We start from the raw sequence: 24688 nt of genomic DNA on the forward strand, positions 1-24688 counted from the left end.
GAAGTTAATTACACAAAACAATTTGATACTTGTCACTGACGTAACTTGTACATTTGTGATGTGATCACCACTTCACTGATTAAGGCCCTGTGCTGGAACATGTTGGTGAAATAGGAGAGAGGATTCTTCCACTTAGGTCAGTTTGTGTTGTTGTTGTTTCACTTAAACTATTTAACAGATCTAAGTCAGTTAGCAGGATGTTAAGTTGCTTTAACTTATCAAAACTAACCAAAATCCTACATCACAAATTCAACATCTGGAATGAGGTTTGTTACATAAAATATGGCTGGTGATCCCTCACATAAAACACAAAAACAGAGAAAAGTCTGAAAAGGAATGAAAATAAGTGGCATAACCCCTAAAAAAAAATCATTCCACAACCGCTCGGATTTATCTGGTGACTCTTTAGAGGGGGCCGGACCCCTAGACTAGGAACCACTGGATTACGCTAAGTACTTTTGCCAATAATACTCAAGTATTTGTACTTAAGTGATATTGAATGAATGACTCTTACCTGAAATTGAGTATTTTTACATTATTGTACTGATACTTTTTCCTAAAACTAAAAACTAAAACACATTATTTACAATTACCAGTTTTCATGAAATATAATGTACTTTTACTCCAGCAGAGCAGGGTTTTTATAAAATGACAGCTTCCTGCGCTGTGGACACTCCAGTTCTCCATTACCTCAAATGTCAGGACAGTTTGGTTAAAGTTGAACTCCACACAAAAGCACTGCATGAATTTACATCCCTGAGTGAATCCACTGTTTGGGCAGATCCTGTTGAAATTAATATCATAAATCTAATAAAGAGACACTTTTATCTGTCAAACATCAGTGACTTTTAATTTGTTTTGTTTAGTTTTGCATCTCTGGGTTACCGTAAATGTGTTCAACTCGTATTACCACATGCAAATGATATATATCATCATATATTAGTGAGTATTTATTACCTGAGTGGGCATGTTCATTCTTAATCTTCACTTGACCTGGCTGAAACTTTGCATGTTAGTGCTGTGGTTCCCTATTCCACCATGCAGTTATGTTACTGTCCATGTTATGAAAAACTAAGCAAATTTCTGTTTCTGATAAAGGTCACACAGTTCAGATGGAACTCTGAGAATTCCTAAATGCAAAACTCAATGCCTCCAGAGAATACCTCATGTACATATTCATTTGTTCCTCCACTCCAGATGACTGAGCCTTGACCGCTCACTCACCTCCTCCCTTTATCTCATACTCAAGAGACACCTTTATACTAACTCTGGTCTGTTCAGTAAACTAGGTAACTTGTCTTTCCTTAGGTTACAAGATGCTGGTACTCCCAGCACAAGTTTAATTCTTGATTTAATGGCCCAAACAAAAATAACTTTCTCCAGAAACACACGTCTAAATGAAGGTTCCACATGTCAGACTGCCAAGAAACCGAACACTTCCAATGAATCCACGACTGTGCTGAGAAGGAAACTGGATCTGACCAGGACAAGAAAAAAAGTTTAAGGCTCAGACACATAAGTACATGAAAAGCCACTGTTTGAGAAACAGATGCTTTACAGGTGTCAGCTGCAACAGTGAGAACACTAAAGTACGGAAGCTGAGAAAGGCCATACATGCAAATATTCTTCTAACCCGTTATCACAACATAACAAAGCTCATTATAGCGAGACAACGAGATATCATCAGGACTGAACCTCACACACTAAGTCGCAGTATCGCTCCTCGTTTAGCAGCAGTCCTTAGTAACTCATTAGCTGACGAGGACTGATTTGAAAATGATCTTGTATGCAAAGACACAGTGTGATTTCTGCCCTGATTGAAATATTCTCTGATGTGTTGATCAATATGTTGTCCTGACATTTTCAGTTTACAGCTCCACAAGTTGCCATCTGCATACTGACTTGGTACATCTGACCTCTGATTAACCGAGTAATTATTATTATTTTTTTTTGGGCTTTTTGTGCTTTTAATGGACAGGACAGTAGAGAGACAGGAAATGGGGAGACAGAGAGAGGGGAAATTACATGCAGGAAAGGGCCGTCCAAAGCGGGAGTTGAACCGGGGGCCAGCTGCAGCGAGGACTGTGGCCTCTATTTATGGGGCGCCTTCGTAACCCATTGTGCTACGTGACGCCCCAACAAGTAGTTTTAATGAGAAAACAAGCTTTGTCTGGATAATGGGATAATTATTTTGTTATCTGGGATAGTGACCTCTGTTATCTTGAGATAAAAAGAGAAAAAAAAATATTTCTGAGTATGGCCTTTCTCAGCTTCCGTACTCAAGCATGCTGGCCAAGTACAATAATTTAACATGCTCACAATCTGCGTTCAGTGTGTTAGCATGCTAACTTTTGGGGAATGTCTTTAGTTTTGCAGGTCATGTCATAAACTAAGTGAAATTTGACCTGGAGGCGGGGCCTGATTAAAGATCACAGGTTCATAGTTCTGACCTGATCAGGTACAAAGCTGCTGAGACAGGAGTGCAACAGCTAGAAGACGGACAGATGGAAGTCGAATGGTACAGACATTTCACAACACTGTAGCATGCTAAAGCAATGCTTTGAGAAAAGGTTCAATACCATCAACTGTCCACAAGAGATTCAAGCCCTGAGTGACAGTGGTATTATGCCTCCAGTGCCAGAGTTGTCAGTATGTCCGCTTCTTCAGATGTGGCACAAACATTCACTTGGACTCAGAGATGAACTGATTAGATTTTGGTGGTCAAAGGTCAAAGGTCACTATGACGGCACAAAACATAATTGTGCCCATAACTCACAAATTCATAAACAAATTATGACACAGTTTAACACAAATGTCTATAAGGATCAAATGAAGTGATTACACTTTATATCCAAAGGTCAACTTCACTGTGACATCATATAATATAATGTTCTGCAAAAACACTTCTGGCCATTGTTTAACACTGTAACTCAGGAAGGAGAGACTGTGACCATATTTCCTGCAGTTTGGCTGGTTGGTGGAGGAAACAACCATGAGGTGGTGATTCTAGGTATCTTTATGTTCAACACTGTGGCGTCTGAATTGTGTGTAATTGTTCGTCGTCGTCGTCGTCTCCTGCTTATCCGGATCCAGGTCGCGGGGGCATCAGCCTCAGCAAAGAGGTCCAGACGGCCCTCTCCCCAGCCACTTCCACCAGCTCCTCCGGGAGAATCCCGAGGCGTTCCAAGGCCAGCCGAGAGATATAATCCCTCCAGCGTGTGTGTAATTGTGACCTGAAAAAAAACAAAAAAAAAAACAGGCGACCGACCTTCTCTTTATCAAAATAGTTTATTTAGAAGGCTGTTGTCACAAAAGCAAGACATATCTTGTCTCTAAATGTCCCCGTTCCACCTCTCATACTCCTCCAACTAAAAATGTGACACAAATAAAACATTGGTTTATCACTTGAGAAGAGCTAAGAAGAAAAACAAAATGCTGCAGATTTAAAAAAAAAAAAGAAAAAAAAGAAGAAGCAATATTTCACATCACTATTGTCTATAATCATACGGTTAAAAGAATGTGATGACTGGCTATTATTGTACAAGGTGAGACAGTGAACACTGCCCTAAAACACAGAATGCAGATGAGTCATTGGTTAAAGAGGGGCCCACTGTGAACAAAGCATGGGCTCATGATTGCTTACAGGGGCCGAATACGGATGCTCAAGAACTTGTGGATTTATACAAAGAAATGTTGTGAAGCCCTGTCGGCCGTCAGTACCCTGTAGAGCTGACTCAACAGTCACACCACTCCACACAGAGGAAACTAAAGCAAAGATGTGAGAGAACAAGACAATAAAAGGGGGGCAGAGTAAGACAGACAGAAGTAGTAGAATCAATGTGTATAAATCTGCTTTTCATCACACCACATGAGGAAGATGCTTCCTTTTCACTGGAGGAACAGAGATCAAAGTGCACCTCACTACGCTTCTGTTTCCGTGAAGTCTACACAGAGTACACTCCATTCCTGAGACGTCCCCCCCTCACCAAATACCCACGTGTTCCCTCCTGTTTCTCGCTGATGAGGTAAACTGCAGCCAGACATTCAAGGACTTTTAAGGGGAGCAAAAGTCAGGCATATGGGAGTGAACGACGCTCTAGAATGAAGCAGAGCCAAACCTCTCTGAAGGCAAACAAGCAGAAGATGTTTTTTGTGGCAGCATGAACCATACAACATTTTTACACATCCACTGACAGCAGGGGGAAAAACGCTCCGTCCCATGACCCTCACTGTTGTCCCAGCTCAGGAGGCAGGTAAACAGGCGAGGAGCGGGCTTCCTTCTATTTGGCGGGGATCTTTGCTCGCTTCCGAGCGATGGCGTCTTCCACAGCCTTCAGCTGTTTCAGCAGCTCCTCACGGCGGGACAGTGTGTTGCTGGGTTTGTTGGAGCCTGACCCTGAGCTGGAGCCTGCACCGGCCGCTGAAGCAGAGCCGGGGGTGGCTGGCTTGCCTGATGGCGCCGTTGGGGCTTTCCCAGATGACTTGGGGGCTGGTGACAGAGGACGTTTTCTGAGAAAAACAAATAAGAGTACTCTGGTCAGTTGCTACAAGCTGATAGTGTGACATGAAGAAGAAAAAGAGAAAATCCCCCCCAGTATGAAAGCAGCAACAAAAAGAATGAGCTGCTGTAATCATCAGCTGTGGGGACGAGAGTGTTCGTCTTCTTATTGTATTACCTGTATTCAGTACTTACATCATTTAAGGCAGTGGTTCTCAAAGTGGGGTCCCCCAGGACCCCCAGGAGTCCTTGACGGGGTTCCTGGGGGTCCCCAGCCAAAATCGGGGAAATAAAATAATAAATATAAAATAAAACGTAATAAAATGGGGGACCCTGTGGCGCCCTGGTGGCTCACCCGCCCTGGTGGCTCACCTGTTAGGCTCACTCCGAACACTGAAGGCTGTACAAAAAAACCCTAAAGAAAAGTGCTTACACTAATTCATTATGAAAGAGCAACAACAAATGGGGAAGCTGCAACTCAAGTCACGTTGCATTTGGCTCACAGATGGTCAGTGCAGTCCGTAGGTGCGCTTGTGTGTAGGTAGTTCAGCGGTGGAAAAATGTAGTGCCAAAAGAAAGTGCTGCTTTCATGGGAAGATAAAGCGCTGAAAATATTCTACATGAAGTGTACATTTAAAAAGATATTGGATTTTGCCGGTGGATGTTTTTAAAAGTCTTCAAAAAATGTTTTTTCTTGTGGCCCCCGTGCATAGCAACGCATCGCAATGCCACTCTGCCAGGTGCTCCTGGTCAGGTTTCCTGACTGGGACTATTCATGAGCACCTCACGCAACCCCACGTCAAATAAACTGAACTATCCCTTTAAGACCCAATGTGCATCGAGAAAATATTCCCCCCACCATCACACCAACAGCAGCCTGGACTGTTGACACAAGGCAGGTTGGTCCATGGATTCAGATTCTGACCCGACCATCTGCTGCCTCAGCACAAATCCACATCCATCAGACTAGGTTCTTGGTGACAGGAAGTGGAACCTGACGTGGTCTTCTGCTGTTGTAGTCCATCCACCTCAAGGTTGGACATGTTCTACTTTCTAAAATTCTTTTCTGCTCACCTCAGTTGTAAAAAGTGGTTATCTGTAAAAACTCAAACCAGCTGTCTGACACCAACAATCATGTCACGGTCAAAGTCACTGAGATCCCATTTTTTCCTCATTCTGATGTTTGATGAACATTAACTGAAACTCCTGACCTGGGGGATGACCATTGCTGCCAATATCACAGCATCCAAATAACTAAAGATGAGTCATTTCAATTGTTCATATTTTGTTTATCCTCTGTACTTGATATTTGAACACTTTCTGAGCCCTGTCACAGAGCACCTGTTGCATATTGGGGATTTTGCTCGAGAGCCAGTGAATGACACGTGCAGAGATAGTGTAATACCGATGTGCTTCCACCTCTGTGACATCCTCATTTTGGCAAAGCACTTGTGGTCAGAAAAAACTTCATGATCTGAAATCCCTGCCATGTCTGGCCTGAGTCAACATGATCGCTGCCGGTGATAAGGGCCATACGTCACAAAGAAAAGTTGACTTCAGAATTTCCACACTTCCAGCTGAATACCCATTTTTACGACTGTTGACTTCTGTTGTTGTGTGATACAGTGTTAAACGATGAATATCACAGTCATACAGCAATTACAAGCAGACATTTGCACCAACCTGTCTCCGTGGGGGGGCAAGGGTCGCGGCCCTTGGCCTCTGGGCCGATCCATTCGAGGGGAGAGTGGGGGTCGGCCAGGTATCCTTTTATCACGGCCTGAAAACACCAGTGTGAGAGTTAATGAGGCTGTTAGGACTGAAGTGTTAGTTCATTCAACCCACATTACTGTGGTTCTGTGAGTGTAAGTCTCTCTTAAAAGCTGTTTAAGTTTTCATAAAATGTCTCAACTTCCACTTAAATAGGGATGTGGGCTTGTGACAGAAATTAAATGACAGAATGGACATTGGTATTTAACAACAACACAGTACTTTCAAATCCGAAACGGAACAAGAAGTAATGAAACCATAGAGACCTCTGTGGCATGTTTGTCTGCTTGTGAATCGAGCTACACACAGTGGTTCATAACGTGGTACAACTGAACCAAACAGTGAATGTGTGGAACCTGAAATCAAAACAATGAGGCTGAAAAGCTCAGCAGTGCTGAACAGCTGGGTTTCTATACAGCATGATTTCAGCAGTAAGAGGGACATTTTTACATTTCAACTTTGTCTGATTTAAATCAAAGACATTAAAGTGATAGTTCGGGTTATTTGACGTCAGGTTGTGTGATGTACTTATCTACAGTCAGTGTATTAGCTACAGTAGATTCAGATCAGCGCCATCATAGTTTGGAGAAGCAGCAGGAGAAGCTGAGTGATGAGCTGCTGTGGATGGGGTCAGCCACAAAAATGTATTTTATCCACTTAAAAATACCCAAAGAAAAAACTAATATCAGTTTAATAGTTCACTTTGTTTTGAATATTTTCAAAACTTTATCTGGTGTCAAACAGCCCTTTGAAAAAGGGCATTTAGGGAAAAAGCACATTTTGGGAACACCTAAACTACTGTATTATTACGCAGATCAGCTGTTTGAGTCAGACAGAGCTTAGTGTAGGTGCGCTTGTGCGTAGGAATATGGTAGTTCAACAGTTGAAAAATGTAGTTCCAAAGGGCTGTTTGACAGCAGATAAAGTGTTAGGAATATTCAAAATATAGTGTTCACTTAAACTGATATTAGTTTTTTCTGTGGGCATTTGGCTAAAATAGGTTTTTCTGCTGAGCCCATCCACAGCAGCTCATGATTCAGCTTCTGTGCTGGTGCTCCTGCTGGGAACTAGGCCTGCATGATATGAGGAAGATTTGTGATGACGATGTGACTTACAATAAATAAACAAATATTGAAGTGTGCATATACAGTTTTTCTCAGTGAAGCTGAATGAAGAACATAGACAAAGGTCACTATCGGTCATCTCTCTGCTACAGGTAACTGTAACTGGTAGCTGTTACAAAAGTTTGTGGCAAATGAAGCTGCAGTCTCCACACAGAAAGTTTTCCTTTTAGCTTGTTTATAACAGTTCACTATTAGCTTAATGTTAGCGCACTGCGCTCGTGTAAAAAACTTTTCTACATGTTTAAAGCTTGTTGAACAGGTGGTATGATGAAGGACGCTGGAATATCATGTCTCTGTTCATTTGCTGCTTAATGAATATAGCTAAAGATACAGGTGTGTCATCAGCATAACTTTAATTACACACATTGTGTTGTTGAATAACCAGAGATCAGGAATGTAACAATTAAATAATAATGAGGTTACTCTTGTGGGAGGACCCACATTATATCATATCAACTTTGTTGCCAGGAAACTAGGGCTGAACAATTAAACAAAATACAATTGAAACAGCAATATAGTCAAGTGCAATATCCAACACCTATCCAATAATTACTTAATAAAAGGTAAACTGTGTCATGACATACGATAATAAATGTAGCATTAAAGAGATGCCCCCAGCCTTCGAATCATATTCTCCATTCGTAAGGGAACAAGCTGGATTGGTGGAGACTTTTTTTTCCAGTGAAAATTGAATGCAAAAATTACCATGCCTACTGAAATTGTGACTTATTGCAATTTCAATATCTGTGAAAATAATCTCAATATGATTTTTTTTAATCATATTAGCCCTACTGAAAAACAAATGTTGACCGTTCAGGTGGGGGAAAACTGGACCAGATAACGGACTGTACAAACATTTCCAACAGTTATAAAATGGTCACAGCGTTGGCTTTAACAGGTCATTCTAAAATCATTTACCCTGATAAGAGCTGTTACATGTGTGTAAGTATGGAAACACAATTGACTTTTTTCTAATGTGGGCTGATGACCAACACTTCCTCTTCATAGCAGGATTAACACTTCACCTTCACCACAGATTGTCATGGTGGAGAAAGCAGGAGGATAGTGGGTTTAAGATCATCCCCATTGTCTGTTTCAGGGAGCTGATAAAAATGTTTATTACAGGATGAAACTGAAGGCAATCTCTTTTCTTGTGACACATACACAAGTCAGATGCATCATCATGGACATCATCTTTGTTAATAATTCAGGAAACATTATCTGAATATTTTTGCTGGAGATGCAACTAATTACTTTCATTATCAATGAATCTAAAAAAGATTTATTCAGATTTGTTCAGTCAATAAAAAGTTAAATAAATAAATGACAATAAAACTAATATGGTATTTAATTTATAGTGAAAAAAACAAGCTGTCAAACTTAAGGAGCTGAAACCAGCTGATGTTTGACATATTGAACTGATAAAATAAAATGATATAGCAATGATTACACCTTGCAGAGTGATTTTCTGTTGACTGACTGATTAATCAAACAACGTTTTCAGCGTGAACAAAAATTATCATGGATAAATGTTACCAAAATATTCACAAATGCCAGTACCACATGGTTTATTGGCATACCAATAAACCTTTTCCAGTTGTAAGTCTGTGGAATATGTCCAAAATGTCACATCAGAATTAATTCAGGTTAAAGGTTTCCCACAGATACTGTAACTATGCAAACTGCATTAAATCCATCACGTCAGAGATGGACAAGACGCAGTAACATTCCCATATACTGGTCTAGCTCTGGTGTCTGTGTGTGTGTGTATGTGCGTATGTGTGAGAAAAAGTTTGTGTGCTGTTAGTCAGCAGTTTCTCACCTCTGTCTGGAGACATGGCCATCCTCTTGCTGGCGGGAGAACCTGGCCTGTCTTTGTCTGAAGGCAGGTATCTCTTCCTGTTGCCTTTATCTCCCTGCTTATATAGAATTAAATAAAAAAAAAAAAATAAAAAAAAATCATCCACACAATTAGAATTTCTGCTTCAAGTAATCAGGATGTAGGTTTACCCACTGCTTTTTAGAGGAGCTGTGCACATTGTTTCATGCAAGTATGGAATTGCATTGGCTGAGTGGAGGGAAACTTTAAGAGAATAGAATTTAAAAGAATAGTTTGGCATTTTGGCAAATATGAAAATTAGCATTATTTCTAATAGAGCGAAGAGAACATTGATCACGTTCATGATTTTACACTAAACATGAAGTGAGAAGTGTGAGTCAAATACTTAGTAAAACAAGCATACAGAGTAGAAACAGGGGAAACAGCCAGTCTGGCTCTGACAAAGGCAACAAAAGCCACTTACCAGCACATCTAAAACTCACTAATTAACATGTGGTTATGTGGTTTGCTCAATTCTTCTACTTCTACTGGTAGGTGAGGAAATACAGTTTTCGTGATTTGGGTGAACAGAGCCTTAAAAAATGAGATGAAGAGCAACAGTAACCTTGTTGAGGAGGGTGAGTTTGATGTCTTTGTGGGATCCTGAACCTCCGTAGCTTCCAGGGGGGCCCATGGCACCAGGTGGGGGATGTACAGGGTGGCCACCCCTGCTACCAGGTCCCGATCTGGGCACAGGGTTGCCTCCTCTAGGTGGGGCACCTGATGGGTCGATCTTCCTGCGATCCTCCCTGAAGGGTTCATCTTTCTTTGATGGTCTCTCTGTGATGAGGACAGGGAAACATGGGAACCGATTAACTGAGACTTGGCCATTATTTGAATTCCAGCTTCTACATGAGAGTTTATAGTTTGTATGTGATGCTGTTGTGTATCAGTCTGTGTCATGTGTCCTGTGTGCCTGCTGTACAGGGACTGTGTCCCATACTAACCCCTGTTCTTGTCTCTTCCATGTGGAGGCCGGTCCCGCACAGCTCCTCGCTCCTTGCGGGGGTGATTTGGTGTCGGCGAGCGGGAGCTAGCTGAGGACACCGGGCTGGCAAGGTCAGCGTACATGTCATCCGAGTCTGCGCTACGCACAGAGCTGCTGCTGGACGACGCTGATGACACCGACGACACGCTGCTCACACTCAGCGATCTGTGGCAAAAGATGACAGCTTGACTGTGAGGTGCTGATTCTCAGTCACATGGGGAAGATACCAACAGTGCTTCTGACTGATCGCTGTGTATACACAACACACACCCACACACACACAGAATAATAAGTATCATCACCTGGATTTCCTGGATGGTTTCCAAACAGACATCACATGAAGAAGAGAAAGAGAAGAACAGAAAATGAAACCACGTTAGGCTGCATCTAACTATAAATGGAAATATATAAATGTTTTCCTTGACAACTGCTCATCTGACTGACTTCAAACTTGGCGGCATATTGCTAAGGACCAAGGAAATGCAATGTGGACTGTGAAAGTTTTTGGATGAGTGGTTTTTGAGAAAGTTCAAACATCGCTTTTCTACATTCTACAGGTAGAACTTCACTAAAATTTACAGCACGCACATTCCATTGGGTGTTATGCCACTTTCACAGTGTAACACTGTATTTAATATGCTTTTTACTTCCAAACAAAGTCATTTGAGTGCATCTATTCAAATGCAGTGTTTACAGATCTGAGGGTAGTGACAATGAATCCGACACCACAGCTTATAAACTGTGTGCACAGAATTCTTAACCTTGGTAATATGGCAAAAAGATCATAAGACAATCTTTAGAGTAGAATCACAATTCACAACGTTAATTGTGATGTGCATTCTGTTTCCTCTCCTATTTTATTGTGAAAGTCCTGACTGGAAGTTGTGATTTGTATCTTTCCGCTACTTAGACGTTTCTTTCGGATGTTTGTCAGCTCGCCACTACTCTTTGCCCACAATGGTGTCTTCTGTTAAAGGGAAAGTTCGTTAATTAAAAAAAACACCCACTGAAACAGTCCGATATCCGTTTAAATGTAGAATATTCGTGTAGAATATTTTCAGCGGTTCATCTTCCCCTCAAGACAGCACTTTCTTTTGGCACGACATTTTTTCAACCGCTGAACTACCGTATTCCGACGCACGAGCGCACCTACCGAGACCTGCGACATATTACACTGCACTCCATAGGTGCGCTTGTGCATAGGAACATGGTAGTTCTAATATTCTATTCTACATGGAGCATACACCCAAACGGATATTGGATTGTTTCGGTGGGTGTTTTTTTTTCTTCTGCTGGCCCTGTGCACAGCGACACATCGTTCTGCTAGTGGATCCTGGCCGCCTCTCCTAACTGGCAGCGCGCTGATCTGAATCTACTGCAGGTAACACACTGACTACGCAGCTAGCCCTGGTTGGTCCCAGCTCAGGCTGTCCTGCCTGCTGATAGGTCTCTTGTCCCAAAGACGAACTGTAACTCCACTGTCTTGGACTGCAGTTGGTGACAGTGGTTCTTGGTCTGCTCAGGTGGAAAACTGCTAAATGTAGCTCCATGCCAAGCCCACCAAGGATGCAGAGCAGAATAAAGACTTCTTTTCTCCAGCTACAGTTAGCGGGCTAGCTGTTTAACAGTTAACAATGGGCTGGTTAGCAGTGACTGAACGTGTAAAATTAAATATCTAAATATAGAAACTTTTAATGTCGCGATCTGTAAAATTCATCTGAAAAGTAGGTCATACGCAAAGTAAGATCGTCCATGATATAAATCATCAGATCGTCCACCAATAAGTGAAATTGCAGACAACTCTAAAGATTGTCATCATCACCTGCATGTATGTGTTCATTTAAAGTTACATTATGAGCCAACATGCTCTATCTCCAGTTATTGTTAACGTGCCATAGTAATGTCAATCAAAAAAAACACTCAATTTTCAAGACATACGTAGAACAACTCTGTGTGTAAGAGTAGCCTATTATATTAAATACTGCAGTTGTGATGACAATGAAGATCTTCACATGGGCAAGTACCTGGATTTTCTGGATCCAGAGCGCGAGCGTGAGAGGGAGTTGGACGAGGATCTGGATCTGGAGCTAGAACCAGTATAACTGCTACCAGTTCCACTGACACTCCCACTCACAGTTCGCCTGGAAGAAAGAGGGAAAGAACTGAGAACAAAGTTGAGAACCAAGCAGGTTGTGTGAACTAACCAGCTCCTTGTTCAGCAATTATATAAGCTTATTAAAAAACAATACAAACTCAAAACCAAAGAAATGCAAGGTATCAAATGATTCTTGGTGGGCATTTTTAAGTGGCTAAAACAAGTCAAGTCAAGTCTCTTATGGCTGTATTAAGCATTCTGTTCCCTGCTGCTGCCACAAGGTAACAAACAGAGGAGAATCACGTAGCAAACAGAGGAGAACAACATATCAGAAAGAACAACCAGCACATTAAACTGTGGATCTTTTTCCTCTGTATAAATTAATAGCTTTAGAGATTAGAGTTCAGACTGGACAGTGCAGCAGTAAATACAACACCAGACCTCTCTTCATTATAGTAGTTTTTCTCCTTCACTGGATCTTTCTGTAGTAAAATTCTGTAATTGTGAGCTGATCAAATACTTTCAAGACTTTAATTACTTAGAATTTCTGATGAAGCAAGAGCAGAAAATAAAGCCATTTAACAGTATACCTCCAAATAAACTCTTCCTGTTGTCCTCTGCTTGCTGCCTATTATATAAAACTGGACTCACAGGGAGCTGTACTGGGAGCTGTGGTCTGAACCCACTCTGCTGCTCTGCTCCTCCTGTCTGTTGTCTGCAGTTACTGCTGGTGGATGCACAACTATTTGAAGCATCTGGATTTTTCTGGATGTCTGGATGCAGTCCACTGCTGCCTCAGTTTAAACAATGATAAAGATATAAACGCGAGACCGAACTGAACCTGAGCCGAAGGTAGTTCTCTTGGAGACAGACGTGAGGGAGATGACGGCTACACAGAACCACAGTGTGTCGTGTAGTCTGCTCCACTGGTCTGATCACCACACACACCACCTGTGAGCCCTATGAGCCCTATGAGGAAATGACGTCCCGCACACCAGACATTTCATCATGTTAATGCGCCAAAAAATAAAAAATTAAGACTTCACGAGTCCCAAATCTAGAGTTCAAGTCAAGTCTCAAGTCGCTGTGCGACTTTATTGCGACTTGAGTCTGAGTCGCAAACTTCAGTCCCCATCTCATCTGCTGACCGCGTCCACAGCAGCTCATCACTCAGCTTCTGAGTCAGTATTTGTGTCTTTTTCTCCAAACTGAGAGCACACCGATCCAGATCTACTGCAGGCAATACACTGACTATAAATAAGTACCTCACACAACCCCATGTGAAATAACCATAGTTCATGGAGACTTTGTCTTACTTTGATTTGGGGAAATAATTATGCTGTAATTTATGGAACTACAATTCCCATGTTTTCAGGATGCAAACAGGAAGTATAATGGAGTCAGTTAGCTAAAACTGTCACCATTTAAAGTATGCATGTGAGGCGTTTTAGGGACATCTGTAAATTGTAGCCACAGACACTAACATGAGTTACACTCTCCCCCTTGAAAATGCACGAGTCTCTGCCTGCATATTGGCCACTTGCAAGTAAATTCTCAACCTGTAGGAAACACTGAAAGAAGAGCGCCCTGTCAGTGTTGGAGAGGGAGAATGAAGGCTTCAGTAATATGGTGAATACACCACAGGATCCTGTAAGCACTTTATTATTTTTTTTTAATGATGTAGCATTAATAAGAATTGTAATAATAACTCCTTTGCTCAGACAGCACAAACAGTAGTTTTGATGTGGCATGATGCTATGATGTTGGATGTTACATGTATCATGATACATATTGTATCACCAGATCCTTACCAATACACAGCCCTACTCCAATTGCTCAAAAGGAAACCTGAGACTGGCTATAAACAGTGGTCAACTGTGGGTTTACATGCAGGCCAGAGCCACGTGGGCTGCCTCCATAAACCTCCTTATCAGGGAATGCTGGCCAAATGGCATTTCAACATAACCCACATGGAAGGCTGAAACTGCGGCCAAATAAAACTTAATAGTGGGAAATGTCTGTGATTGGTCATGACAGAAAGTGCTCCCCAACATGATATACCGAGGTTTGAGAGAGACAAAACAACAAACTGAATGGTCTTTTCATATCAACACCGTGTTACAATGACAGGCCTTCCTATCAGGTCAGTGAGTAAGTTTACAGGCGCTCCAGTATCCCTTTATAAAACATATCCTGGTTTTGATCATATCGTATTTGGGATATGACTTCTGCAGGGAACTTAGAGACACCTGGTTGTTCATATCTGTTTACACGATTCTGACACGATCCACATTTCAAATCTGATGAGTTTTATAATATGTGAGTAGAGCATGAACATAGTTTATTTTCTGGTTGCTTTTACTCCTGCATCATATCTTTATTACAGAAGACAGAAACCAACAGCAAATTTCATCCTCTACATTTCCAGTGTCAGACTTTGTATTTTAATCTGTCACAGTACTGGGACATTAATACAGACACTCACAATTTGGCTTATTTTAACGTCAGATGAGGCTACGTTGGAGAAGAACTTTTTTTTTTTAACAGCTGATATTTTAACTTGTCCTTATAAGAAAAAGCACAGGTGTAAGTAATGTCAACAATGGCTCAGTTCTATTCAAGTGTTCAAGTCACGCGTACCACTGTTTAAGATATTGAGACTGAAGGAACTAAATCGAATCATTTAGTTATGCTTGTGGTTTTCTAATTGTGACACATGAATAATGCCTATACCATCTTCACTGTGTGTGCTTTTGGTTTGGCTCATTAGACTGATCTGCTCTCAGTACTGTGTGAATGTACAAAGTGTACTTGCCTGGCATTTTAATTTTATTGCACCACACGGGACACCTGTCCTTACATCTTTATCATTCTTTAACCACGCTATTGACTAGCCAACCAGCACGCAGCCACACACCCAACTTAAGTATGGGAGTGCTTGGCCATGGTCATTCCACGTCTTAATGGAACAACAAACAAAGACACTGCAGCTATCTCCTCAAACATAATCAAAATGTTACTCCATCCTGCTGCCCCCAGGTAGTATCTAGTATCTAATCTAGAGTCTGAGAAAGTAGTTTACCAACAGAATAAACAGGTGTTGGAACTGGTTTTCCTGGATATTTTCCATGCTGCCCACACTTACACCTACACACACAGATGAAAGGAGTCTCACAAACTCTCACTGTTATTCCCTGCCCTTTAACTGTCCTTCCTCTCTGGCTGATGTTGCTCTCTGTCACACACACACACACACACATGCACACAAACAATTTGCACAAAACTCACCGACTCAGTGGAGTGTTTCCTCAAGCCATCCACCCACTACCTCGCCCACACACACAATACCAATGGTCTTTCCAACTAAAAGCACAGCTGGGGGATACACCTGCAGTATCACTCGTGCCACACACAAACTCACAATTATGTAAATGTGTTTGGAAACACATTTGCTCTGCCTGATGCAATTTTATTACTTCATCCACTGTTGGCATATTTTCTTGCAAATACAAACTGGGTAAACAAACCAGAGGCAGGCCACATTCTCCCACTCAAATGTACACACCCGAAACCCAAAAGATGAGCAAATAATCTTATTTTGTGTAGATAAAAAAGCATTTTTTTTAGGGCTAATTTAGATAGAAACAAAAAACATGTATACACAGTACACAATGGTCGGGATGGGTACCGAAACCCGGTATTAAACGGGCTCTGCGGCTACATTTTCAAAGGCCGTAGCATCGATAAGCTTTGATGTTATCGGTTATACTCTCGGTGCTGGAGAAATTAGGAAAATAGATTTCCTCTCGATCTCTCTCCAACAATGGAGAGAAATAAACTTTCAAATGTGTGTTTTTTTTTTACGCAAGGGCGGAAATTTCCAGTGAAACTCAGGGTTTACTGATGAGCGGGCTGCCGGTCAAACTACTGCACAGCAGAAATACTGTCAAAGGAAAAGTCCTGTAGTAAATCACTGTGTATTACATTTCCATTATTACAAAATCAGTCTATAATAGTGATTGATTCAGTGCTGTTGAAGTTTGCTACTCAAGAATGTTAATTGAGTACATATGAAAAAATAAAGCAATGTTAATTCTGTTCTTAATTTTTTTTTCCTTACAAAATAACAAAAAGCACTGATAAGAGTGCTGTTTAAGTACCGGATCGGTAAGCAGCATCGATAAAAGTAGTAGTACCATTAAAATCTTAACGACACCCATCCCCACACTGGTCTATAAAAAGAAAATGATGCAAAATATGCTTCTAACAAAACAAACAAAACAACCAGATCAACTGGTTAAATAGCTTGTATCCAATTATGTCAATATTTCTTTTAAATGTAAAATTTGAAGACTGATTCATAAACACTGGTCCTACTGCTTCCCTTCTTTTCTCCAGTTGTACTTTTTACACTTGGCATGAGACTGACATCGCGTGAGGGCCGGGTTCACGCTGGACAGGTCACCAGTCTATCAAAGGGCTGACATATAAAGACAAACAACCATTCATGTGCACATTTGAACCTATGACCAAAAAACCGAGCGCAAATTCAACCAAGAAGCAGTGTCAACGTTCATCATATTAACGCCTCTCCAGGTGACCTATGGAAGTGGCCTCTTACAGAGTCTTGTGCCTGTATGAATGGCAGTTGAGGTGAAAGTTGAAGAATCAGACAGTCAATTGTAGTTTTAAACTGTTCTGTTTAGTCAGAACATGACAAACACGTGCCAAACAGCAGAACATTAAAAACTCTGAGGTACAAACATTCAGAATTTGATAAAATATGCCTGATTAAAATCAAAATCATTTTCAGTCCTTTTTACTCAACAAAGTGAATAGAAAATTAAGTTCTGCGGTGTGATACAACACACATGAAACATGATCAGCTGCAAAATAAATAAAAAAATAAAAAGAAGATTTGCACAGGGTACAGGCCTGGGGCTCGTCGAGGGTGCGTTAACACTCGTTTGGCCCTGTAATTTCTTACTTTCTGTGTGTTCGAACAGCTGATATTGTTTCAAGTGATGAAACAGCCCGTCATCCTCTGCGTGCGTCTGAAAATAATATCACGTGCTGGCCTGTATTTACACCTCTCACCGTGCATCCTAACTTGTGCAATGCAGACCTCTATTCCTGCGACATGATTGGCCGTTCATGATTCATTTGTGGGTGTGCTATAAGCATTAATAATATCGAACATTTATCGAACATTTTTTATGTTTCTATCGAGGTAAATTATTTAATTTAAAAATTTAATTATTGCTATCGTTTTATTGCCCAGCCCTAGTTGAGACACTTATACAGTTAATATCCATATGGTGGTGATGGAGTTTGTCTTTCAATGTATGTGTGTGTACACAATCATACACATACACAACCCCCTCCGTCTCCCTAATCAGCCTTTAAGATTAAAGTTGTGTTCAAAAATTGGATCCTAACAGTTTACACTTGAGCTTTTATCGCAGTTTACAAAGTCCCCTTAACTCTGTTTTTTGGTTTCTAAAAATTACCCAAAACGTAAACTGTGTTTATTTAATTTTGTGAAAATCGTAATAGTCCTCAAAATATCAATTTAACCCATAAGAGTCTCAAGTCTTGTGTCCTGTTTATTGTTCCACCATTTCTGATGCAGCGGTAGAGCTCCAAAGAGGTGTGGGTTTGGTCGTCTCCCCATTCATTCTCTATGAGAATTTTTTTTGCCTTTTATCTCCATTAACGTCGCCATTGTTACTCAAATCACTAAGAAAAGTCATAGCACACCATTCCCGATCAAGCTGCATGTATCGATATATATGTATATATTGTCTGGGTTTTCTCAAAGCGGCATGACTGGTTACGTGCCAAAATTTCGTTACGGAAGATGAAGAAGTCGAATAAGTAAAAAGGGCACTGCAAAAATCTAATCTGAAATAAAATTTTCAGTGAAGTCTGACCTAGTAGCGGATAATACAAAATGTATGTATCAATGCATTATGAGTTTTTTTTTTAACAGCACTAGTCCTATTGCCACAAAATGAACCAGGAGCTTGAAGGTGAGACACCTACCTCCGAGGAGGATGCTGCTGTCGTTCTTTCCGCCTTCCCTCCCTCGGGTTGGGAGGCTTTCCAGGTTCTCGTGGTGGCGGGGGTCTTCCCGCTCCACTACCACTAGCCCCGCCACCCGCGCCTCCAGCCTCCCGGGGATTGGTGGGAGGCTTCCCTCCCTCTAGCATGGGTTTGGAAGGCCTGCCCTGCGGTCCACCAGGTGGAGGAGGACTGGGAGCTTTCTTCATGGGAGGCTTGTCCCTGCGTGGGGGAGGCATGGCACCCGGCTTCAGCGGTACTCTTAGAGAGGGAAAAGACACTCATTGTTTTTCAAGCGTGTAGACAGTGACAGAAAGAATGCTCTAGCTAATGATCAATAAATAATAATCAGTAAACAGGCATGATGCAATATGATGCTGGATAATTGATTGATGATTTAAACTGGTGCAAGTGATTAAGATTTACCCTTTAGCTAACATAGGAGAAAGTTCTGGTTTGTTCTTTGCATTCCTCAGTGCCGTTGGGCTCGAAGAGGGAGATGTGGAGAATGACCGAGACCTAGAAATCAACAGTAAAGTTGTCATGAAAGTGTCATCATGCAGTTTAATTTTAAGATTAGATCACATCACACAAGTATTCTATGGTTTTATAATGTTGCTTTGTGTCATTCAGAAAAGTTCAAGAATTGTGCTTCGATGTGTTTCAAGTGTAAGCAAAGTAAATGCTGCCTGAAAAAACTGTCCAGTTGAATGTTTTTGCAGGTAGATTTTGTTTTCTTCAAAGTGTATTTCCAAGACTCTATGATTACAGATCTCAGAAATGATGTTATCATCATTGAAGTTCATGTGAAATCTAAATAAGTGCATAACTGTTTTGTTAGCAAAGAGCTGCTTATTTCCACATCCAATATTCACTTTCTTTTAGCCCAGTTTTTGCCTTCTACCATCTCATTAGAGAAATATCTGGCTCTTTAGCTGCTGAATGCGCCACTATGTTCACCTCATATAGTTGTTTTCATACATTGCAACCCTGAACTTATGTAGACATTACCCGGAAGAGCTGTATGTGAGAATGCAAATGTCTGAATCAGTGGGACCGGATGTTAAATGGACTTTACCCTGCCAGCTCCCAGTACAAAGTGCGTGTAATGTCTGACTGAGCTGACATGTGAACGAGCGAGTGGGCGCATTGATGACATTTCTATTCTGCCTCTAGCACTTACCCGGCGCGGACCTTCGCCTGAACTACTCGCTTTCAGTAACAACAATTTTTTCTTTTTCCATAAATAACCCTGTCATATCAGCTTCTCATAGTTCAGCAGGTTGAAACCATTGTTTGGCTTTGTTGTCAAATTCCCAGGTAACATTTACACAGTGACAGTGTGGCAGATTTGTTTTTATGTCAGTTAATGTGAACGTTATTTACGTGTCCTTCCGTTTACATATAACATACTGTAGCTGAACAATCAATGTCAAAATAATCAGACATAGTATTATTAGGCTTTATTATTATCAGCATTACACTAACAAATAAAGGCCAGCTGCTGATAAAGGCGGGTCAAAAACACTGAGGAGTAGTAATTACCTGCTCTACAAGAACATGGTAGATTCAGTACAATGTCTAGTTCCACAGCACTGATTCCATCAGTGCAACACAGTCATGTCATGAGACAAGTCACACCACCGCTGTTGCTCTGTGTTTCTATGCCACACAAACACAGCTTACATTCACTGACTGTGTCCAATCATTTCAACTTGTATGTAGTTTTTCATGTTCTGTTAAGTTACTGATAATGAAACTTCTGCAGCAAGTGTGGGGTTTTATTGAGAGTAACTTTATGAAATAGTTTTGAAAATTTGAAAATACTCTTGTTTGTACAGTGGCCCAGATGGGTCAACACAAACCAAAAGCTACAATACGAATGCAAAAGCCTGTCCTGTCAAATAAAAGCATAAAATACCCAAATCCCAAATTGTTCCAGGTCAGGCATTTTATGCTTTTATTTGACAGGACAGTGTAGAAAGGAAATACAGGGACAGAGAGAAGAGGAAAGACATGCAGCAAGAAGTCCGGCCGGCCGGGAGTCAAACCACAGAGTCACTGCTCAGAAAATACTATGCACTCTAACCACTTGGCTACCACGGCACTCTAGGTTGATGGTATTATTTTGACCTGGAAAGTTTCTGAAGCAGTTTGACAACTAAGCAAAACATTGTTGCTAGGTAACTGATTAATGTCGCTAAGCTTTCACAAATGAGAAATGTTTTTCAACCTATTTATATTTTCATATTTATGTACTTTTGTCATACTGTTTTCATTTTCATATTTATTGTTATAGTATTAGTACAGACGGACCGTTGCTCTGCTCCATTGTGTCTTAACTTCCGTTGTGGCTTAATTTGCATTCATGTTGTTGCTTTTGTATTTGTGTTGTGACTTCTGCATTGTGTTGCCCCGTCTGGGCCGCTGTATATTTGTGTTATTACCAATAATTAGATGAGGAGGTTGGGAAGCAGGGAAGCTTCATACTAAAATATGATAAAATATACTTGTATCATGCCTGTCTCTCATATGTGCCTGTTTCAAACAAAGAGATGGTTCTCTCTGCAGTTCTGGTGGATAAAGGACAATTGTAGAATTAATGTGATAGTTTCTTGCAGACTTAATGCTAAGAAAAAGTTCCAGTATTTAGCCTCCATTAAACTCAATCTTCTCGGTGAACTTTTTGTCAAGAAACCGAAGCAGCAAATATTCCAAACTGTCAAACTAGTCGGTGCTTACTCGCATAATGCCATTAAAGATTAAATGCAATTATTTCCAAAACCTGTAGAGCACTACTCCCTATATCACTGAGGAGGTTGTTAAGAGGACGTATAATAACCTTTCCTGTTAAAACAGATCATTTAACTTCTAGCTTTCACAATGTACGTATGTTTCCCACAGGAGGTAGAAACAGCTTTGTAGTGGCTAAAAACATGTTTGATACTGTTCAGAAGAAGAACTGAACAGACTGTATAAACATGTCCTCAGATTGAAGGGAGGTAGAGGAAAGACTATATAACTGTATTTATTTGCAGTGATGCAAATTCAACAGCTAGGTGTATGGAGATGCACACAGACACACACGGTTTGTGTACCTGGAGCGGCTGCCACTGAAGGAGCTGCGCTGGGAGGAGTGGCTGGAGTAGGAGCTGAACGAAGAGGAGCGGCTGCGAGAACGAGACGACCCGGAGCCTGTGTAGGATGAAGAGCGAGATGAAGACCTGCAAAACACACACAAACACACGTACGTAAGATTAATGAATGGCAAATGAAAACCAACCAAAGACGTCTGGACCAGGAGAGGGATATAATATTTCTATGAAAGAGGATCCAATATGTATATATCAATAATGTAGATTAATGACCGGGGTACAAATCAGTTTACTTGTCAGAAGAGGTACTACACAGTCTGTGGAAACAGTTGAATAATGAGCTTTCTAATGTCTTCTGTCTGTCATCACACATAAATGGAAAACTGTGTCACAAATGTAGTGGGTATGAAGGCTAAGATTCCCTTCCCCTGCATCCAGCCAACTGACCTCTCACCCCTCTTCCTCTCTCTCCCTCACCTCCATGGCATGGAGAGAAACCAGGACAGGACGCAGTACAAGAACTCAACGTTTCTTCTAGACCGGTAAGTAAACAGCTGTTAACGCTAATGTTAGCTATGTTAGCAATAGGAAAACTGAACAAATAGCTCCTTGGAAACACCCACGATGAGAATGCCACAGTCTAGTTCTTAAAGTGACACGGACTCTTGTCAGATTCTTTAAATGAGGTTGGAGCAGCACCATGAGTACTAGTATCAAGAGGCAAGGCTGTGATTGTTGTTCTTTATGCTGTATAAATATCACTGTACAGAAACTTTATTCTTATCTTTCATCTCACTCTAGTTTCAAATCCGATTTATGACCGAAACTCAGGTGGCTACTAATTTAGCATCAATTATAAAAAAATAAAAAAAAAAACCCTTCATGGTTTCATTTCTTTTTTAGATGCAAAAATCTATTGCAAAAATTTCTTCCAACTCTCAACCACAAGTGACGCAGTCCTGTGGGGAATAAAACAACTCTGTATTTACTCATTTTATTATTAAATTATTCAAGTAACAATACAATAGAATGTCTAGACCGTTTCCAATTTGCTGGATTTACAATAAATTTACAATAGAGTGAGCATAGAGTTCTTCCATCTACAAAGGATTATATAATTATAGCTGTGGTGGAGTTCTCTTGTCAACAAACTATACTTCTGTTTCCATCTAATGTTATGCATCCCAATGTATTTTGTGTGTCTTATAAATTAGTTAAATGTGACCACAGAGAGTTAATCATCAGGATAATGTGAATACTGCTTGTTTTTGAAAACATGAGTCATTTTTCGCCGTCAGGATGGCACAGGGAATCAGAACTTGAAGGAGGAGTTCCTACCTGGAGGAATTGGACAGAGAGACGGAGGAGCCTGAGGGCCGATGTCTCCGGCGGCCTCGTGGTGGAGAGCCCAACCCAGGACGTCTCCTTGGCGATTTGGACCGACGCCATGGGTCCTTCCACTCATCTGGTCGCCTCATTAAAGGAACAACCTCCTTCTTTGAGGGAGGCTCCATCGGCCTGCTGGGAAGAGTGAAAAGATGATTAATGGCTTGTTGTGACAAGTGGCAGTGTAAAAATCATTCTTATATCTACTCATTTAGGTAAAATTGATACCTGAGCATCTTTGTGCTGTTTTAAATATTGCAAACACTTTATAAGATCCTTTGTCACTTTTTTTTTTGTGTCGGTAGGCCCATTGTTTTTGCTGTTCCTGTTTTTCTTCTTTCTTGTTCTTCTTTTGCTCTCATTTATTAAAACGCTTATGTTACGTCTACGCTTAAACAAACCCTGATAAACTAAGATGTATATGCTACGCCAAAATGTAGGCCCAGTCGAGTAAACATTCTCCCTCACACATCACACAGAGGACATGTGGACAAATTCATCCATATATTGGAAATCAGAAATGTTGGTGAATCGCTGAAGTTCAGCCCGGGCCTTTTCTGTGTGGAGTTTGCATGTTCTACACCGTGCCTGTGCGGGTTTCCGCCAGCGTCCTCCCATAATCCAAAAATACACAGATTAATTGGCGACTCTAAATTGCCCGTAGGTGTGGATGTGAGCGTGAATGCTTGTTTGTCTCTATATGCTAGCCCTGTGATTGACTGGTGACCTATCCAGGGTGTCCCCCCTTGCCATACCAGTATTTTCACACAATGGAGGGACAGCTTGGCAGATAAAGACGCTCTCACTGTGTTTACAGGCTGTGTCAGAGTGACAGAGTAGTATTTGACTCATCAACTTGCTTCACTGAAACTTAATCTTGATGAACATATATGGAGCTGCAATGACATAATTTCCTCATAAGTGATGTCCGATTTAACTTATTATCTGAAAGAATGGCTGAGGTGAAACTACGCCGAAACTCAAACATATTAATGATGAATATTTCAGCAGGGAATTTCTTAGTGGCTCTTAATTTCATGGGTGGTGCCATGATTACAATATTTCAATAACTAGAATGACCACCATCAAAGCCAGACAAGCCTACACACGTCTTCATTCTCAAGCAGAGACCTATGTCTTGTGGTTTCATTACGCACGGTGTGAAATGATGAAATCAGCATCATCTCATTGCAAAGTCGTAACCACTGATGTTATTGTGTAATTTTATTAGTTGTATGTTGACTAAAATACTGATGCTACTGTTACTTAATATCAATATTAAGTACAACTCTCCACCATATCTGGATTATTATCTTGATCTGCACCAAGCTGTAGAAACTTATAGATGACAACACCATAAATATGTCTGGTCAAGATCCAAACATTATTTCCTGAGAAATTAACAAAAATGTCATAAAATCCCTGGATTCGCACATTTAACCAGATCCACACCAAAATTTTGATGGTAGCAGTTTTACTTTAAATTCAATAGTTAACATCAATAACATCATTAATGCTGCTTTGTTCCACCTCTGTCATATTGCCCAAGTTCACCCATTTCTTTCTAACAGTCAGATGCAGAAATTTTTTATCTAGACTGGATTTCTGTAACATGCTCTCTGGTCTTCCACTCCATGGAATAAAAATAAAAAAAACTCCAACTGGTCTTAAATGCAGCTGCTACAAGTCTTTACTAGAACCACAAAATGTGAACGTAATGCAAATTATGTCCTCACTCCACTGGATAATTATCGAAGAACTGTCAGAAAAATCAAGACTGAAAACCTATT

At 40.8% G+C, this 24688-nt stretch overlaps 1 protein-coding gene across 5 annotated transcripts in view; it reads right to left on the reverse strand.

Moving 5' to 3' along the window:
- Positions 1–3275: 3275 nt before the first annotated feature.
- The window catches only part of zc3h18 (zinc finger CCCH-type containing 18), a 53218-nt gene continuing 31805 nt past the window's right edge, over positions 3276–24688 (reverse strand). The window contains exons 10-20 of one of the 5 annotated variants that reach the window (XM_022756148.1): positions 22851–23030; positions 21516–21641; positions 18844–18936; positions 18400–18678; positions 12284–12400; positions 10562–10570; positions 10219–10424; positions 9837–10051; positions 9215–9311; positions 6182–6278; positions 3276–4509 (exon numbers count right to left, since the gene is read on the reverse strand). In XM_022756148.1, the coding sequence (XP_022611869.1) occupies positions 4281–4509; positions 6182–6278; positions 9215–9311; positions 9837–10051; positions 10219–10424; positions 10562–10570; positions 12284–12400; positions 18400–18678; positions 18844–18936; positions 21516–21641; positions 22851–23030 (1648 nt within the window). In that variant the 3' untranslated portion in view covers positions 3276–4280. Of the gene's footprint in view, positions 4510–6181; positions 6279–9214; positions 9312–9836; positions 10052–10218; positions 10425–10561; positions 10571–12283; positions 12401–18399; positions 18679–18843; positions 18937–21515; positions 21642–22850; positions 23034–24688 lie in introns of all 5 variants that reach the window. The other 4 variants (XM_022756147.1, XM_022756146.1, XM_022756149.1 and 1 more) reach the window with 4 other exon arrangements.

The sequence above is a fragment of the Seriola dumerili genome, unplaced genomic scaffold, assembly GCF_002260705.1.
Source record: "Seriola dumerili isolate Sdu_G_001 unplaced genomic scaffold, Sdu_1.0 BDQW01000242.1, whole genome shotgun sequence".
NCBI classification, from domain to species: domain Eukaryota; kingdom Metazoa; phylum Chordata; class Actinopteri; order Carangiformes; family Carangidae; genus Seriola; species Seriola dumerili.